Below are 18,539 nucleotides of genomic sequence, written 5' to 3' on the forward strand. Positions count from 1 at the left end.
TGCAGAGTTAGAGGCCATATTGGGAGATGTGGAACGTTCTCGAGCTATTTATAACTTGGCTATTAATCAACCACTGATGGACATGCCTGAAGTATTGTGGAAATCATTTATTGACTTTGAAACAGAGCAAGGAGAATATGATTTTACACGGGATCTGTACAGTCGTCTCCTGGAGCGAACACAGCATGTAAAAGTGTGGTTAAGTTTTGCCAAGTTTGAAGCTTCCTTGGTTTCTGAAGATGCAGCGAAAAACTCGCGTAGTGTTTATAGCCGTGCTGATGAGGCGATGAAACTGACAAACTCCAGAGATGAGAGAGTAATGCTATTAGAAGCTTGGCTGGAATTTGAGCGTGAATCTGGAGATGAAGAAAGTTTAGAAAAGGTGAAACAGAAGCTACCAAAGAAAGTAAAGAAGAGACGCAAGGTTTATCGAGATGATGGCTCTGAAGGAGGTTGGGAAGAATATTGGGACTATGTATTCCCTGATGATTCTTCAGCCTCTTCTAACTTGAGACTTCTTCAAATGGCTCGATTGTGGAAACAGAAGGGGCAATCTGACACTGAATCAGAAGATGAAGATGAGGATGATGATGAGACATGATGCTCTAGACTTTGTCAGTGATTAATTATTACTGTCATAAGACATGATACAGTAAAATAATTATTATTGTAAGACATTACTATGCTATGCATGATTATTAATTAATTTTTAATAAGATGTTATAGGTCCACGTGACAGGGAGGGTTGAATTTACGCATCATTGACCGCAAGTTGTTCCTATCTTGATCCATTCATTGGACTGTTTATATACTTCTCTCAGTCGATGGCTGATGTAGAGGGAAATGTGAACATTCAAGAAGGATATGATGGGGACAATGGAGAGCTAGACCCACTAATTACATCGATCGGTAATAGATCAAGACGAAACTGCGTCAACAGGTATGTCTCCAAGACATGATTGTCTATGGTCTAAGCATAGTCTAAGACTCCACTGTTTTTATAGTGATACAGATACTTTCATTCATCTCATTAAAGCCAATGTAGGCAGTGGTTTGCTGGCGCTTCCAGCAGCAGTCAAGAATGCTGGATACATTGTGAGTGGAGTTCTATGGTCTGGCCAGGCCAGACTCTTTTTTTTAGAGTTAGGATCTGGCCTGCAAAACTATTTGGCACTCCTTTTTTCAACTAAAAGTTTGTATTTCATGTAATGATGATGGAAAAATGGGCTCAGTGGTGATTTTTTATGCTTGACAAAATATTAATATGTCAGTCTAGAACCATTATAGATTATAGTTTTTTCAAAATGCAAATTCATGAACATACCTAGCTCCGTACTACTTATACATGTAGGTTGGTCCTGTAGGAATACTAGTACTTGGTTTCATAGCTACTCACTGTATTGGATTGTTATTGGAAAGTGCAAAAAAGCTGTGTCAATGGTAAAATATAGCATTTAATATCTTATTATATAGTGTTCCCATATTAGGAAGAAGATAGCAGCTTTGGATTATTCAGAAACCATGCAATTTGCTCTGTTAAAGAAAGGGTTTAATAGAAATGTGGCAAATATTGGAAAGTAAAATTATAATTCAATATTTAATACAATGTATCAACTTATTGTCTTTCATGATAGAATGGTAGTAAATCTTTTTCTCATTGTAACACAACTAGGATTTTGTTCAATTTACTTTGTTTTTATAGCAGATTCATTTCAACAAGTTAAATATTTTAAATTTTATTACCTTATTTCCTTCTGCACACAGGTGTTAAAAGAAGCCTATTGTGTAACCATGCCTGAAAAACTTTTGGTTGCTATTTTCTTAATTCCAGTTGTTGTTTTTTGCTGGGTACAAAACATCAATAGTCTCTCAGCTCTTTCTTTAGTAGCTAATGTATCAATTGCGATTGGTCTTGTTGTTATATTTTATGATGAAGCATCATATTTGGCTACTAAAAAGGGGTCCAGTATGCAATTACATGCAGCTGGTAATCTAATGAATATTTCTTTATTTTTTGGCACTGCATTTTATTCTGTCGAAGGAATTGGAGTGGTAAATAAAGTTTATAATTGTTCTTTATTCATTACTTTATAGGTTTTGCCTCTCGAGAATAAAATGAAGCAACCAACACATGCCAAGAGTGTGGTTTATTGTGGTATGGCTGTAGTAACAATACTCTTTGCATTGTTTGGTGCTATTGGTTACTTAACATATGGAGAAAACACACAGGCATCTGTTACTCTAAACTTATGCTCTAATAATGAGCTGACTACAATGTAAAAAGTGCTGTAGGTGCTAATGATAATTGATTTATACTTTTAATTTATAGTTTGTTTCTAATCACCAAGATGTTATTTGTTGTCAGTATTTTTGTGTCGTACATGATTCAATTTTATGTGCCAATGGACATTGTGGAGCCATCAATATTGAAGTTCATAGATCAACTGACAAACAAGTTACCAGTACTGTGCATGACATATCAAGCAACTATAAAAACAGTACTTCGGCTATGCTTCAGAACCCTAGTTGTTCTTCTAACAGGTAAGTTTGTAATTTAGGTATGACTTTACACTTATCCCATAACTGTAGCTTCCCTTGCTTTAGCAATACCTGACTTAGGTGATCTTATTAACTTAGTTGGGTCTGTCGCCAGTAGTGCCTTATCTATGATATTTCCTCCTTTTATTCATTTGTTGACATTTTGGAATTGGAAAAGCTCACATACGAAAGGGAACAAGATTATTTCAAGTTTTTTTTGGATATTGAAAGACATCATTATCATTTTACTTGGTATAATGGGATTTGCTTTTGGAACCATTGCTTCATTGCATAGCATTGTCAGTGATATGAAGCACAAAAACAGTTCATCATTTTGTAAATCAACATTTGTGTTATCCTGTGAACTATAATAAAAGTCAATGCATCTGTGACTTCAATTTTAATTCTGAAACTAAGTTATTATTGTTTATATCAACAGTGCATAATATGTACACTTGTTTATAATAGGCTATTTTATAGTTTTAAAAACACTAAAATTCATCTAATATTGAAGTATTTATGATTTGTTTATGGTTAATTTAGTGGTTATTAGCTATTAAAGATAGTTAATTGGATATTAGTGGCTGCAACAAAGTCCAAACCCAATATAACCAACCAGGGATTAATAGATCTAGGTATTTTCTTGTATATTTTTAGGGATTTTATTTAGGGAGGGTGAATGGTGCAAATCTAGAGATTTTTAATAAGATTACATGTCAAAAAATAAAAAGAGGTGCGGTATTTCTTAATTAATTGATGTAGGAGTGGTCAAATGAATAAATTTTGATATTATTTCATTTATTTTGTGCAAATTTTAAGATTCTCGTAAAAATTTTGGAATTTTTGCAAAAAAAAAAAAAATTAGAGATCTTGTTAAAATTTTGACTTCAGGCCAGGGCAACGTGGATTTCGTGTCTCGTAAAACTGAACCAAAATGGCTGGTGATAGTGGAGAAGCTAAAGCTCCCAGAATAGTTTCTTTTGTAACAGAAAGTGAAGTAGAAGCAATAAGAAAAAAGAGACAAGAACAATGGGAGAAGGTCAGAAAGCCAGGAGATCCAAAAGGTTTTATGTCTGTTAGTTCTCTGTAAACTCTCTTTGTAAAATTAGTCAGTACTTTACAATTATATGTAATAATAACATCAAATGTGGGAGTGATGAACACTGAATTGTCCAGTACTAAGTAACTATATGTATATTAGTTATTGATGTGTTTCACCCTCTGACAAACTGACCCACACTTTGATATACATGTAGTATATAATGCTTGAGTTTGTGTTTGGTAGAAAGGAATAAGGTGTGTGATGCACTTTAAGTTTATCCATCAGCGATATGTTTACATTATACACTCATATTCTTTTGGCCCTTAGTGTGTCACAACTGCATGCATGTACATATACCTAGTCTCACCATGCCCCTCTGCTATCTAAAATGTGTGCCTTATGCAGTGAAATCAACTTTCCAATAAGATTGCTTGAACCATGTGTAGTCATATGACTAAAGAGCTCTGTTTAAGACAAAAGAAGAAAGATGAGGATCAAGTAACCAAAGGAAGGAACCTGTAATGTTCTTTTTCAATATTTAAGCGTAGTATTATTATGCTACTTACTACATGTACAACAATGCCATCATACTTATGACAAAATCATACTGTCATGTGTTTAAATAAACATCATTAATAATAATGGCATTCTCCACTCTGTGAAAGTTGCTGCTCTCAAATCTACAAGAGATGTCCAAGAGACTCTATTCTCATTTTATCTTAGCTGCAAAGCATCTGTTTCAGCTGTGTGGTCTCTGTCACATGATGTAGGACCACCCACGCTGTCTTATTTGCACAAATTTTAGATAGCAGTGTTCCCGACCTCCACAGGTAGAAAAGGGGTGTGGTGATAGTGAGAAAATGGAGCAGGTTTTATTTTTATGATTGGGTAATTTTATATTCTGAATTAAATCTTTATTCTGAGCATGCTCAGTGACACATGGCTACAAAATTTACAAATCATTTTAATATGTGGGACGGCCAAAATTTATCTCTACCAACTACATTATTTGATTAATGCAATGGTAATTTTATGTATTTAAAGACATCTTGCTGCTATATTTGAAAAGTAGAATTGTAGATTTAAAGGGATACTGTAATTGTAGAAGGACTTAGTAGTTTATGGAATGTTTATCTACTGAAAAAATGGCTATAAGCTTATATTTTGAAAGAAAATTTTTAATTATTTAGTCATCTGAAGCATGTCTGAAGGCTAGTAAATTGTATCTTTCAAGACCGCTTCATCATCTACCTGTTGTAGATGAAAACAGGATTTATACATCTACCTATAGGAATTCACTAGTAATTGATAGGATAAAGCAGCTACTGAAATGTGACTAATCCACCATTTTACTAGTTAATAATGATTATTACTAATGAATAATGGTGGCATCTATTTCATTCCTTTTCTGGTTCAGTGGGACATCTTTTTGAGAGTACTCAGGGGTGGCCTTTACTTAAGGAAATACAATGATTGTCTGCTGGTTTATTGCCTCTACAATTTTGATGGTAATATTTCATATTTCTGCTGTCCCTCAGCATTCTAATTATTCAAAACCCAGCTCTGGTAGAGTAGGGGCTATTTATGCCTGTCCTGTTTTTTATGTTCTAGCAAGGTTGTGAAAGCTTTTATTGATGCAGCCATTTCTGCTCAAAGTCTGTTATTGATTGTTGGACCCTAGGGATTAGTGATGTCACGTAAAATACATGGAACCAGTATACCGTGACAGTATCCCTTTAAGACTTCTCAGTTTTTGTACTGTCACTTTTTTATGATCTTTGTTGATAGTTGGTACAGCTGATAAAATACACTTCAGACACACTATCATCTGAATTTATGTAACATATTATGCTCTTTTTACGATTTGTTTTACTTTTTACATTACTTTTTCAAATGTGACAAGGCCTTTAACTTACAGCTTATGACACTTGTACAGAAGATTAAAATTTTGGCTTGAAAAGAGGTTTTTTGTGGTAAAATATTTTGTTATGTAATTATAGTTGCATTCATATAATTAAAGTTCATTTAGACTTTTTAGTCACATTTCGGCATATTAATTCATAACAACTTGTAATTATTTAGAGGCACCACAAGAAACTAATTATGATCCACGTCCACTATTTGAACGTCTGAAAGAACAAAAAGACAGGAAGCAAGAAGATTGGGATGAAAAGTTTAAATTCAGTGAGTAACTTTGTAAAATTTGAGCTGGCTTTGTCATAATTTTAGATGTTGCACTGTATGTTTATCAGAGAATATGATATATAAAGGACTTGATGAAGAAGAGGCTGGTTTTCTGAATATGATTACTTATCAACAGTCATCACGTGAATCACAACTGCTCCAACAGGAGAGAGAGGAGATCAATGCCTTTAAGGTACATACAGTATTTTTTAAGTACTTCCAACTATTGTTCTAACACCATATTTTCCTGTATGTTGTGGCCAAAAGTTTTTTATGATTTTGTAAGGCCTTTCTACACTTGAACTGGTTCCAGAAGTCGGCTCATTGAAAGAGCATCAGGTGATTCCACACTACCTTCAGGATCTTGTATAATTATTTTGATAGTATTTCTGATCCAGCTGCCATTGGTTACTATTGAATGGGCATTCAAACTACATATGGAGGTGGTTTGAAGGCCTTTCTACACTAGCACTTCTAATACGCATTGAACTGGTTCGAAACCGGTTCCAGTCATTCCACACCTGATGGCACATTGACTTCAATGTGCATTATGATCTCAAACCACCTCCATATGAGGTTTGAATGCCCATTCAATAGATAGCCATACAATGGCAGCTGGATCAGAAATACTATCAAAATATACATGATCCTGAAGATAGTGTGGAATCACCTGATGAGCCAGACTTCTGGAACCGGTTCAAGTGTAGAAAGGCCTTGAGATAATGCGCATTCAAGTCAATGCGCATAAGGTGTGGAATGACTGAAACCGGTTTCAAACCAGTTCAATGTGCATTAGAAGTGCTAGTGTAGAAAGGCCTTAATAATCTTGATAAATTTTTTGTTCAAGCACCCCCTTCTGCAAGGAACACAAAACATACGCACAATAGTAATTTTTGTATTTATAATTGTTATTACAGTGGCAACTTGTAATTTGTTACTAGTATTTATCTTATGAGTTTTAAAATTTTCATAAAAATAATTATCTGAGCTACTGTACTTTACCCCGTAAATTTAATTAAATTCATGCATGACCCAATTCCAGTAGTTGTCAAACCCACAGAGCAAATTGAGTTTTGTATATTTACAGAAAATTTTTGAGATTGGTAGCTATATAGAAAAAGTGCTATTCAATTTAGCATTTTGTTTATTTTTCATTGACACATACCGTAGGGCGCCTTTTGTTTGTGGGCTGTACATTTTGCGAATTTGCCTAAAATCTATTGTGCAGATTTAATTTTCAAGAATTTATGCTGTCTGCCATTTTGTACTGTAATAATTTGATTTTTGAAGAAGTAATTTTTGCTTATCTTCAAAAAATCATGAAATTCATATCCCTTGAAAAAATGCGGCCTACAGTATTACATAATTATACCTTATCTATGAATCATGTTTTATTTAAATGTATTTGTTATTATTTTTATAGACTGCTGTTTCACAATTGAATGCAGAAGAGTCTGAGAAAAAAATAGCACAAAAACCATTGTTAATTACACCTGGTCCTGTGTCACCAACATTGAAAATGTCCTCCAAAGCACCAAAATCACAGTCGGCCCTGATAGTGGGAGCTATTAAAAGAAGAAGGTACTTTAGTTGTTAAAGTTTTGTTACTACTGTATTGAAATACATTAATTTTGTAGTATAAGTAATTTTGCATAGTAATAGTTTATATTACAAATCATAATTTTCATGTATGATGATGGTTCTGGCCTTTCTATTATGGTGTTAGATATTAGGTAATAAATAAAAGTATTGATAGCACAATATGCACATGTAGATAGAAGTGCAGCAATCTGGGTTTCCCAGTATAGTGCTCAGCTTCTCGCCAGCTCATGAGGTGTGCTTGCTCAGTAAAACTTTGACTGGCCCATGGCATTTTGTCAAAAATGGATAGGAGAAAATTCTCTATTTTTATCCTGATGCATTTATGTAATACATATGCATGATTTGATGTACATTGTACATGTACATGTACATGTATGTTTATCTAGGTTGTATGTATAATTGGGCGAAGCCCACTAGTTCGAGTAGAGTATGTTTGTTTGTACACGTACGTCACCCCTATTTATCCGTATGAAAAATTTTCCTATTTTTAACCTAATCTTAATCTTCTTTGAAAACGGGTGTGGTCACAGTGGAATAAAATGGCGCCAGCTATGAATTCTTCATTGTTCTTCATGTTCTTGACCTTACAAGTTACAAGTCACTCACTTGAGTCAGCAAGAATGCAAGAGAAGTCTCTACTACTTTCCAAATACAGCAAGGAAGATTAAGAAGGCAGATATGCCACAGTTGTGAGCTTGTAAAGCCTCCACAACTACTGACATAACCTATGACTGCAGTTACTTACTGTCTCTGGCTTCCAACACAACTTTTTTGCTGTAGAATGTGATAAACTGATAAAGAAAATTTGTATTTCCAAGCATGATAACTTCATTACAAACTTACAAACTACTGTATTTACTCATGTATAATTATTGTACATGTACAATAATGTAACTCTATACCATATAACCTTTAAAATATAGCGTGGCTAGGGGGCTGAGCCCCTTAATGTTTTACATTCGTCTAGTATCAAGAGTGGATAATTATTTAGGGAGAGTGTCTAACCTGCCTATATTCTGTGATACCACAGCGCGTATGTTTACATCCGTTTGTTGCAAGTATACAGAGTTAATCTCAGTAATCTTCAAATTTATGGGTGTGGCTGATAAAATGGCGCTTGAAGCATGCAGGCAACTTTAAGACTTATATCTCCACTCTGAGGATCATGTGGTGCGAGAAACAAGCAGGAGCAGACGGGAATATGTTCTTCTAATGGTTGGCTCTTTCTTATTTGCAGCCTTCTGACTTGGAATCAGTATAAGGACGCAAGAATGGCTACTTGGTGCTAATAACCATGCTATGTAAACTTACACACTGTGGTATCACAGATTATAGGCGGGTTAGACACTCTCCCTAAATAATTATCCACTCTTGATAATATATATGTTCATCTTGTTTGATCAAAGTTAGATTGTCATGAATTTTTAAAGCTACTCAAAAATTTGGCTAAAGACCATATACTATACTTGCACCAAATTTTGGCTAGGAGAGAATTCTGTTTTACAATTTTTCTGATACATGTACATGTTCTAATGTTTTGTTAACACATTTAAAGCAACATCTAATATTGGTATTACTCTTTGTCTCTTATCTTCATGCAGGACATCAAGTGAGAGCAGTGCTGATAAATCTTTATCTCCTTCAAAGACTATAAAAGTTGTTGCTAAATCCCCAGTGACTGTGAAACCTGGAACTAGCTCTACTATTGATGATACAAAAAAGGTTTCATTGGGTCTAACCGGTTTGTTGCATTATGATTCGGATTCAGATGAAGAAAATAGTAACACTTAACAAGGGTGTACAAACTATAGCACTGTCATTTTTTGTATATTGTATTGTTTTTAAGGAGAACATGTGTAAAAGTTTTTGTGATTTAACTGATTTTCTTTTTGGGAATTGGGGTGTGGCTGGGCTAGGCATGCAACGTGTGTTGTTAATGATGGCTGATATTCGACCTCCATCCCTGTCACCTCAAGGAGTCGTTAAACTCTTAAATGACTACTTTCCTTTCAAGCATATTGCCGAGAGTTCTGTGAAAGAATTGAATAGCTACGATGATAGGAACTATTATTTTCGTGGTCATTTCCTTGGTAATATTCCAAAGTCTGAGCATAGTTCGTCTGAAAATGAGTTTGTCTTAAAAGTACTCAATTGGCGTGACTCAGAGATGAAATCAACCGTTGAAATGCAAACTGAAGTGAAGAAGTTCCTTTTTTCGAAAGGTATAAATGTTCCTTTTCCAGTTGCTTCTGTAAATGGAACGGAAATTGTGACACTGTCAGGGTCATCACTATTCTCATATAGTGAGGTCAGCTGTGATTCTCAAGCAGCACAGTATCACTATCATGCACGTGTTCTGACATACCTACCAGGTAAGTTGCTAAGTGACGTTTTTGTTTCCCCATCCGTTATGTTCCAATTGGGAGAGTACATTGGATCTGTGTCTCGTGAAATGAAGGTATTAAAATAATTATTATTGTTAGTAACATTATTTTACTATTCACCTTAGCTTTTTTCACATCCTGGTGCTTCTGCAAGAAAATTATTGCAGTGGGATTTGCAACACTTACTCACATTGCGTTCTCTTGCTGACAAAAGTATATCTGATCTCGATAAGCTCCAAGTTATACACAAGAACTTTCATGATTTTGAAGAAAATGTGGTGCCCATGATGCCTACATTGCCACACAGTATTTGTCATAATGATCTTAATGATATGAACATTATTGTAGAGGAGAATCAGTTGGGGGATGTTGAGGTCGTTGGTTTAATTGACTTTAATGATTGTGTTTATACTCCCACAGTTTTTGACCTTGGTATAGCTATGGCCTATGCATCTTTGGAAAGACCAGATCCTTTGAAAAGTGTTGCACCATTATTATCTGGCTATCTTAAGGAAAACCCTTTAACGGAGAAGGAGATAAATTTGCTGTATTATGTAATTCTTGGACGATTAACTCAAACCTGTGTCAATGGTAACTTATTATTCATTATTAATTATGGTTTATTTGCATTTTAGGTGAGTATACTTATCATTCTGATCCTTCCAATAAGTATATACTGACACATTTGAAGCCAGCCTGGGAAACAATCAGTAAAATCCAAGCTACTGGCAAGAAAGTTTGTGATGAAATATGGCATGATGCTGCATCAAAAACTCTCAAGGATTACCTTTTTAATTAATAATAATTATTGTTTATAATTAAAGACTCAACATTTTTGTGTTAAAAATGGCTAGCATTAATTGTCAGTTTTGTCACAGAAAAAGAAGTGTTATTTCTCTTTTTTATTAGCCAATAGCCATACTTGTACAATTATTTTTCTTGAATTCAAAAAGAGTTAGAGATTCACCCCAAATAATTCATTTTCATTACTGATAAAGATCTTTGTTTTATATCTAAAATGTTGATTATTATCACTTGCACATATTGTTACCTCTTGCATTCTACCATCAGTCTTCTTTTTAAGTGTACTGGTACATTCTATTGAGACTCTAGTGGCTTAGAATGCCAAGCTCTATCTAATTTTAATATTAATTTTATGTACACTTAGTAATGTTCATACTTCAGTTAATATTTACTTTTAGCGTCAACAGGCAAATAACAGTTTCAGCTATCAATAAAAACAAGTATAAACTATCTGTCAGATTAATTTTCATTATGTATTATATAGATTAATAATTCGTGGAAAAAATCTGTACTGACATACTGATGAATGCAGTGTTGACTAGAATAAATTACAGCATGCCCTCCATCAAGTTGTGTCAATTCTGCTCTGACACTTGAACATCAATGAGAATTCTACCTGGCATGTTAATGGCTCTATGCATTGTGGGGAACAGACTAAAATGCATGTTTAACTGCTTTCAAATACATTTTTATCATGTTGTCTTATTACAACAGTGCATATGAAATAATTAATATTGATTATAATGTAATGTAAGTATTATTGTTCATGACACAAATAAACTTTATAATTAACTTTTATTTTTATGATCATTACTCATTTCCAAATTAATGAGACTATGATTATAAATGTAACAAAGGTTTAATTTAGATGTTAGTATTGAAGTTCCAATACGTAAGTTTGGTAATAAGCACTGTGTAGCACCATTTATCGCAAAGTATGATATGAAACCGCCACTTCCACTTTCACAACTCTTGTTGCCTTGTTCATAAGCTTTGCTACTGAAGTTCTCTACAATGGAACATAGGATCAGAGGACTACATGAAGACAAAAATCTATCAACTGCACCAGAAGTAAACCTAAAAAAGGAAAGAAAATAATACTATAAAATCAATTATTATTATATGATGAATGTATCACACTACATAATAGAAACACATCAGAGGAAGGGTTGTGTGGTATACCTATATTTAGTAATAACTACAATATTATTGACTGTTACTAACAGTATTTTCACGAATGATAATAATATTGAAGCATTGAATATGAAAAATATCGAAGTATCAATAATTATCAGCCTGCACTGCCTAATGTTCATGATGTTCAGATGTATTGTTCGAGTACTAGCTGCAGCTGCAATATCAGTAGCAACACTTGATTTGGAAATTGAAATTTGGAACTGACTTTTAGTCTCTGCTCGTCAATTGACTATTAATGGTCAGTTTGTTGTGTCATGGCAGCTAAAATGTCAGTAACTCTAGAAAAATGAAGTCACAGCTGTGGGCCTGGCTTGTACAATCATCATCTATGTGATCTGACCTTGTATCAAAACCAGGCTCAAGAAGCTCAATTTGGAAGCCCTTTGGGTTAAGGAAAGGTGATAATGGACAGCCATTGGATAATGTGAGTGTTGTGTGTTGTCACTGTCGTCGCACAGCCACAGTACTTGCTAAAAATGGGAATACTTCAAACCTCTATTCTCACCTTCGAACTAATCATTCTAAGTTCTAATGTTGAAGCTACCCAAGGATCTAAAGCACATTTCACCACTAGTAATACATCATCCAGTTGCCAAACAACTTACTAGGACAAAAGTATGAAAAGAAAATTAGACAAAGGAACAATTTGACACATTCAATAACTTCCTGCATTGCCAAGGATGGTTTACCTTTGTACACACGGTCCAAAAGATGTACTCATCAAAACATTTGACTCTTGATATAAAATCCCAAGCCGCCATTACTTTTCTAGAACTTCTTTGCCAGATTTTTATGCAATAACCAGAAATAAAGTTCAACAAAAACTAAAGCACATAGATTACTTTTTAGCAACAACAGACATGCGGTGTAGTTCTACTATGACACCATACATGAGTTACATTATTCATTTCATTGATGAACAATGGAGCCTAAGGAATTGTTGCCTACAAACACAGTTTCTACCCTCATGGTCACACAGGTACAAATATTGCCGATACTACGGTTGCTACACTTATTCTTGGGATTTCAACATATTCAAGCAAGTATGCCTTACAACAAACAAAGGAAGCAATATTGCAGAGCAGCTTGACTGGCCTGTTTTGGCCACAATCTCCATTTAGCTGTCACTGAATCAATTAAAGATGTTAGGAGGTATACCAGAGCTCTATCTATATGCAGGCAAGTGACTAGCGCTATTTTAAGTAGCTTGAAGAGATGGAAAGAGTTAACTAAAGCACAGGTTAATTGAGGCTTACCAAGCCATGCTTTTGCTGCTCTAAGTTACTTGCATGTAGACCTACATCTAAGTACTATTATTATTATCATTATTATAGGTACATGCAAAAGACAATGGTGCTGGTACCAGCCTGCAGGCAGAGCAAGAGGATAGAGGGGAAACCTCAGATGGTGGGCTCAGTCGTGTTAGTAGGGCTGCTTGTACTGATACTCACATTTATTATTCTTTTGTTTATTTCTCTATGATTAATTGAATTGTTATGCTATTATCAAATGAAGGTGTAGTCACGAAAGAATGCATCACTTCCTGTAAAACTGTGTGCATGTATATAAGAGGCCTGTAGCATCAATTTACTTCAGTGAGAGCAAGAGCATAGACAGAGATGGAAGCCTACAGCAACTCCATTTCTGAACCTATTCCACATCTCAATGTTACAGGGCCAGTATCCCCGGCGCAGTCAGGTAAGATCCATGGAGTATCTATGATTACAGCCTGCAATCTGTTTTTTTAAGGATCCTCTGAAACAGAAAGTACTGTGAGTGCACCAGAGACTGATATACTCTCTGGTGATTTTGGTATGGTTGAGGTAGTGATAAAGTTGAGAGAGCCAGAGAAAGCATCAACTACCATAAGTGCAAAAGAATGGGCCGGGGAAGCAGAAAAGGTATCAGTGCTGGGTGGACAATAATGTGCTTATTATGCTACATGTCCATGTTTTCAGTTTGAAACTTTGAATGCCTTTCTTATTTTTAACTCCTACTTTCTCTTTCTGCTTTCTCTCCCTGTATATTCATATTTTTAGACAACCAACAGAGACGACTAAGAGGGTATTTGACTCATATCTTCTCCATTAATAATCATTTTACCTTGTCTATGGCAATAGGGCTGTTGAAAGCCTTGGTGGGGCCAAGGGATGTAATTTTTGGTGCATGAAGCGTGCCAAAAAAATTTTCAGCTTTAATCATATTTGTCGTGGGTGTAGTCAAAATTAATTAACTTTACCTGCATGAATGACAACATGTATTTTGTTTATTGAATGTGAACTAGCTAGAAAGTTAATTTTGGTGATATTATTCATTTTTTTGCTAGGCTAAAGGCTAGAAGGGCCAGTCTTTTGTAATGATTTTTGTTTTATGAAGTGTTGAAAAAATTTTCTTGGGACCCTTAAAATTGTGGGGCCCAGGGCATTTGGCTCTTTTGCCCCCCTCTCAGTGGCCCTGTACGGCAATAATGATAGATCAGGTTTTAGAACAGGAAAAAGCCCTAAGATTAGTAGTTAGTATTGACTGCAAGATGTCACATCTAGTGCAAAAATGGCAGGATATTAAAATTCTTTAACCATTTGCATTGTCTCCATTATCAACTCTCACTCGTATTCTTTCAGGGAAAACTTATATTGCAGAATCATCAGTTATCAACAAGTTTGCAAAGGAACACGAAACAGACACCCAATTAACCAAAGATATCAATAAGCACAGTAAAGTTGATTTAGCAACTCATAACACTGATCACGCATCACAGCAACTTCTATCTACTGCAATGTTTTTAGATCCTAGATTTAAAAACAAGTACCTATCTGTTTCAGAAGTCAAATCTATTCAAGATAATTTGCTTCGTGAAAGCTCCACTGACTTTAATAACCTTCGAACTCAAGCAAATCAAGCTCAGACACAGCAGCCCACCACTAGAAGAACCACTTTCTAAAAAGCCTAGCAACCTGGAAGCATTCAAGAATGAATTATTAAATGAATTAGCTTTACATTACAAGATGATTAGTCCTACAAAAACGGATTGTTAACAGAAATGGATGCCTACATCAGTGCTCCTAGGTTAGACTTTGAAGACAACCTTTGCAGTCGTGGAACCAAAATTACCACATCCACCAGTGATTCATATAAAAGAATTGGAAGTAATGGAATGAATTCTGGAGATAAAATTTTTTATTAATACATGACCATGTAGTGTTATTCTGTCCCACTATAGAAATGACAGTTATCATTATAAATGGTACATTTTCATTAGACTCTTTCCATAAAGGAGCAGTACCACAATATACCGTAATTTGCCTTTTTTTCGTACAAAAATTTTTCGTTTCAGAAAAATTCAAGTGGAAATATTTTCGTCTTCTCATAGTGTACGAAATTTTTTACAGTCTGAAAATTTAGCTTCTCTTGCATATACATTGTCTTTTACCTACTGGTAACAAGGCCGCTATAGTAGTGTTTATAATTCTTGAGATAAGAGATTCTTGACCTGGCTGTTCCCCCCGACATTACTAGTATACGGATAGTACTGGAGATGCAGCAATGACCAATTTACGGATAATAAACGGAAACATTAAATGGCTACTTTTGTCACATGGTGGACCGTTTTATTTTATAACTCAGTAGTGAAGCAACTGATTGAAGTACAGCAAGCACCAGTGGATAGAGCAAGGTTAGAGCTGCAAGAAGATACCTACTTATCAGGCCGTACCTTAGTCTTTCTTTGATGAATTAGGTCACAAATTTTGGTTGCTCAAAAATTTTCGATTGAAATATTTTCGTCATTTTAGGACCATACGAAAATATTTCCACAACGAAAAAAAGGCAAATTACGGTAAAATTAATGTTTTAATTTTACAATTATTATTATCATTATAGCTATTATGAAAATAAACTGCTTTAATTACCCTACGCTTTTCTGTTATGCAAAGAAGTTTCTATGCATCTATGCTACTAGTTGTGCCTCAATGTTTATTCAGTACTTGTGGTGTCGTAGCAAGTCTAGTCTACTTAAAACCTGGAAAAGTAGACATCTTAACATTTTTGCAAAAAAATCTTCAAATTTATACATTATTATAAATTGTGATCATCAGCAAAGGCGTGGGTCACAAGCCTAGTATTTATTCAGTAGGTATTTAGTAATACCAAAATAAATAAAAATAACTTCTTTATTATAAAATAATAAAATGCAATGTTGTTTCCATAGAAATATAACTTAAAGAAGTGCTTGTAGTAGCAATTGTATCTCTCCTTTCACCAAGACTGACAAAAAGAATCTGTTGTTCTTATACATGTAACAGTTGGAAGGTTCACACACACTGGAAAATATCTTAAATTGAGACCATGAATTAGGTAAACATAATATTATTTGCATAAAACGTAACAAATATAAGCAAGTATTATGGCTGGGCCATTTTCGAGGAGCCAAGTGGCCATAGCCGCCATAGTCCTTGTGCCAAAAAGGTGCTGCAACTAAATTTCATGAAAAAATCAATGTAAGATATTTAATGCAAGAATTCAAGTTTCAATCTCTTTTACTCAGATTTTTGACCTTGTTTAGAATGTTGAGATGCCTGAAGATGCATTTTAAAAAAAGTTTAAAAGATCTATGATATTGCATCAAAATGGAAACAATAAATCTTTGTACTAATTGACTCTTTTTATTAGGTTATAGTTTATACTAATTAACGCTTGCATTATTTACATGATTCACATTAAACATCATATTCACTAAAACATTTTTTGTAACAATGATATTGCATTGTTATTTATTGTACTTTTGCTGGTTAATCCACTGCCATAAACAGCAAAAGATGTGATAAACTAAAGTTACCACAGGCTCTTCATCTGACAAAAGGCTCAAAGCAAATTCAATTAATCAATAAAATGAACTAATTAACTGGATGGGTTAGCATCATTGCTTACTCCATCAGGAGATTGAAGGGACGTGCCCAATTTGAAACTTAATGTTCATACACTCATGAAGAAGTTAAACTTTTAATATTAAAATTATTGTAATGATATAAATAAGATTTGCTATTATGATCTTTGTGAAGGATGCAACGAAAAGACATTAGCGGCAATGCATGCTTAATGTCTGATTTAATCATAATAGTATATAAACGAAGCATAGGCCGACGTGATACTTGTTTAGAGTATTCGTGATGTCCTGCTCAGGTTGTCCTCAAGTTACTGTCATCTACATGTCTATTGAATCATGGCTACATCAAATGATCCAACTAGGTCTGGCGGCAGGCAGGGGAGCAGCCCATCAGGACAGAGCCTAAGCCTAAAGGTATTTAATCCAGCTATTTTCATCATATTGCTTGCAGCATTATGAAATACATAAGAAGCAAATAGGTTTTTTTGTTGATTTTGTCACAAATCTACAAAATTTAGGCCAATATTAGATGGCCAATGTAAAGGAAGGGAATCACAAATCAAGAAAGTAGAAACAGACTCTTGAAGAACTACTCTGGACCAAAGGCCTTGATTGTCTTGGATATATCTTCTGTTCAATGAAGGTAAGCCTTTTGCATGTCTTAATAATTTGAACATGTGGAGGATTCAACTGAAAATTCCTTTCCTTCCACTTCTTAGTGCAAAGTACATGACATTTATAAAGAAAATAGTGTTTATGCCTTAGGAATGTACATGTAGTCTCCAAGAAGAGTAGCTGTAGAAAAATAGGTCACTTGAAACATGTCAGACAACTTCAAAACACAATTCATCACTATACATTGCAAGAAAACAACCTTAGAAGCAGCTAATATTAAGTTATAATACTAATAGATGAGATAAAATTCAATTTCAGATGGCACTAACACAATTTTGTTAGTAAAAAGGTAGAATAAAGGGCATTATTACCTTTCAACAAAGGGCACTGCCACTGCCTTTGGCAAGTGAAGTTGCCTGGTGAATTGTCTTCTATTTTATTAGTTAAATTTCTTGAGTCATTATGGAGACAGGGGTTGGAGAATTTGAACTGGAGATTAGAACTTGGGGGTTGGGGAATGGGGACTGCTGACTGGCGATAAGGGACTGGGGATTGGGGACTAACTACCAATTGGGGCCAAGGAGTTTCGAACTTAATTTGGCTTTGGAGACTGGGAATTGGGGACAGACTGAGGAATTGGAACTGGGGGTTGAGGAATGAAGCTTGGGGCCTTGGGGTTTGGGACTGGGGATATTGAAGTGGGGGTTAGAAAATTTGGAATCAGAACTGTAATTGACAGTCTGGAAGTTGTGAACTAGGACTGGAGAATTAGGGGCTTTGGACTGCTGTAGATTGGGGACAGGGGTTGCGTACTGAGAAAATTGGGATCAACAGGACACATCTTCAACACTAGTGCCAATTCCTGTTACTCTTTTAAGACCAATTATACCCGTAAGTGTAATGTGATAGTTGTTTCAGTACTTTGCAATTTCATTTGTATAGTGTCTGCTTCCTATTTCAGCCATACGAAGTATAATTTCTAATTTTGAGACACCTGTAAGATAAACAAAGATTGCAATCATTTCACTCTTTTTGTAAATAGGACGTGACAGTAAGGGTGCCTTCTGACACCAGACCATACATTTCTGTCCCCACCAACGGTAAGACCAATACCAGTGTTGTCATACTTCATTGCCTTGCAGTTTTTCACATATGCAGAGAAATTGTACCAACACCCACTTAACACAACATTTTGTGAGGCTTTGTTCGGACAGCTCAATGTAGACAGTATCTTGATTGGTAAGGACCTTGAAGCCTTATACTACAGCATTCCTTTGTCAAAATGTGCTCA

At 34.9% G+C, this 18,539-nt stretch overlaps 4 protein-coding genes across 6 annotated transcripts in view; all 4 read left to right on the forward strand.

The window, feature by feature from the left end:
- The window catches only part of LOC100636519 (crooked neck-like protein 1), a 2,319-nt gene extending 1,565 nt beyond the window's left edge, over positions 1–754 (forward strand). Inside the window, exon 2 of the mRNA XM_003383057.3 lies at positions 14–754. Coding sequence (XP_003383105.1) covers positions 14–601 — 588 coding nt within the window. The 3' untranslated portion in view covers positions 602–754. The remainder of the gene's footprint in view (positions 1–13) is intronic.
- Positions 741–3,076, forward strand: LOC100639808 (proton-coupled amino acid transporter 1-like). 2 transcript variants are annotated; one of them, XM_020001088.1, is made up of 9 exons: positions 741–940; positions 987–1,095; positions 1,352–1,440; positions 1,488–1,577; positions 1,635–1,719; positions 1,765–2,052; positions 2,095–2,276; positions 2,330–2,541; positions 2,590–3,076. In XM_020001088.1, exons 1-9 carry the CDS (start codon positions 825–827, stop codon positions 2,907–2,909), a joined length of 1,491 nt encoding a protein of 496 aa, XP_019856647.1. In that variant the 5' UTR covers positions 741–824; the 3' UTR covers positions 2,910–3,076. The 2 variants fall into 2 exon arrangements, with proteins under 2 accessions (XP_019856647.1, XP_003383116.1); XM_003383068.3 differs by having other exon boundaries at positions 742–940; positions 1,005–1,095.
- A 341-nt stretch (positions 3,077–3,417) lies between these two features.
- On the forward strand, positions 3,418–9,247 carry LOC100639935 (protein FAM192A-like). Of its 2 annotated transcripts, none has more exons than XM_003383069.3 (5): positions 3,418–3,602; positions 5,663–5,764; positions 5,833–5,957; positions 7,188–7,345; positions 8,968–9,247. In XM_003383069.3, exons 1-5 carry the CDS (start codon positions 3,473–3,475, stop codon positions 9,155–9,157), a joined length of 705 nt encoding a protein of 234 aa, XP_003383117.1. In that variant the 5' UTR covers positions 3,418–3,472; the 3' UTR covers positions 9,158–9,247. The 2 variants fall into 2 exon arrangements, with proteins under 2 accessions (XP_003383117.1, XP_019856664.1); XM_020001105.1 differs by having other exon boundaries at positions 3,486–3,577.
- A 39-nt stretch (positions 9,248–9,286) lies between these two features.
- On the forward strand, positions 9,287–10,747 carry LOC105314496 (hydroxylysine kinase-like). The gene is made up of 3 exons (XM_020001109.1): positions 9,287–9,824; positions 9,876–10,341; positions 10,386–10,747. Exons 1-3 carry the CDS (start codon positions 9,303–9,305, stop codon positions 10,547–10,549), a joined length of 1,152 nt encoding a protein of 383 aa, XP_019856668.1. The 5' UTR covers positions 9,287–9,302; the 3' UTR covers positions 10,550–10,747.
- Positions 10,748–18,539: the final 7,792 nt, after the last annotated feature.

The sequence above is a fragment of the Amphimedon queenslandica genome, unplaced genomic scaffold, assembly GCF_000090795.2.
Source record: "Amphimedon queenslandica unplaced genomic scaffold, v1.1 AMPQUscaffold_13515, whole genome shotgun sequence".
NCBI lineage: Eukaryota > Metazoa > Porifera > Demospongiae > Haplosclerida > Niphatidae > Amphimedon > Amphimedon queenslandica.

Coding starts and splice junctions, on each gene's coding strand:
- LOC105314496 (XM_020001109.1), top strand. CDS start 9,303: ATGATGGCTGATATTCGACCTCCATCCCTGTCACCTCAAGGAGTCGTT. Junction 9,825..9,875: donor CTGTGTCTCGTGAAATGAAG/GTATTAAAATAA, acceptor TATTCACCTTAG/CTTTTTTCACATCCTGGTGC. Junction 10,342..10,385: donor AACTCAAACCTGTGTCAATG/GTAACTTATTAT, acceptor TTTGCATTTTAG/GTGAGTATACTTATCATTCT.
- LOC100639935 (XM_003383069.3), top strand. CDS start 3,473: ATGGCTGGTGATAGTGGAGAAGCTAAAGCTCCCAGAATAGTTTCTTTT. Junction 3,603..5,662: donor AAAGCCAGGAGATCCAAAAG/GTTTTATGTCTG, acceptor GTAATTATTTAG/AGGCACCACAAGAAACTAAT. Junction 5,958..7,187: donor AGGAGATCAATGCCTTTAAG/GTACATACAGTA, acceptor TTATTTTTATAG/ACTGCTGTTTCACAATTGAA.
- LOC100639808 (XM_020001088.1), top strand. CDS start 825: ATGGCTGATGTAGAGGGAAATGTGAACATTCAAGAAGGATATGATGGG. Junction 1,441..1,487: donor GCAAAAAAGCTGTGTCAATG/GTAAAATATAGC, acceptor TTCCCATATTAG/GAAGAAGATAGCAGCTTTGG. Junction 2,277..2,329: donor AATAATGAGCTGACTACAAT/GTAAAAAGTGCT, acceptor TTTAATTTATAG/TTTGTTTCTAATCACCAAGA.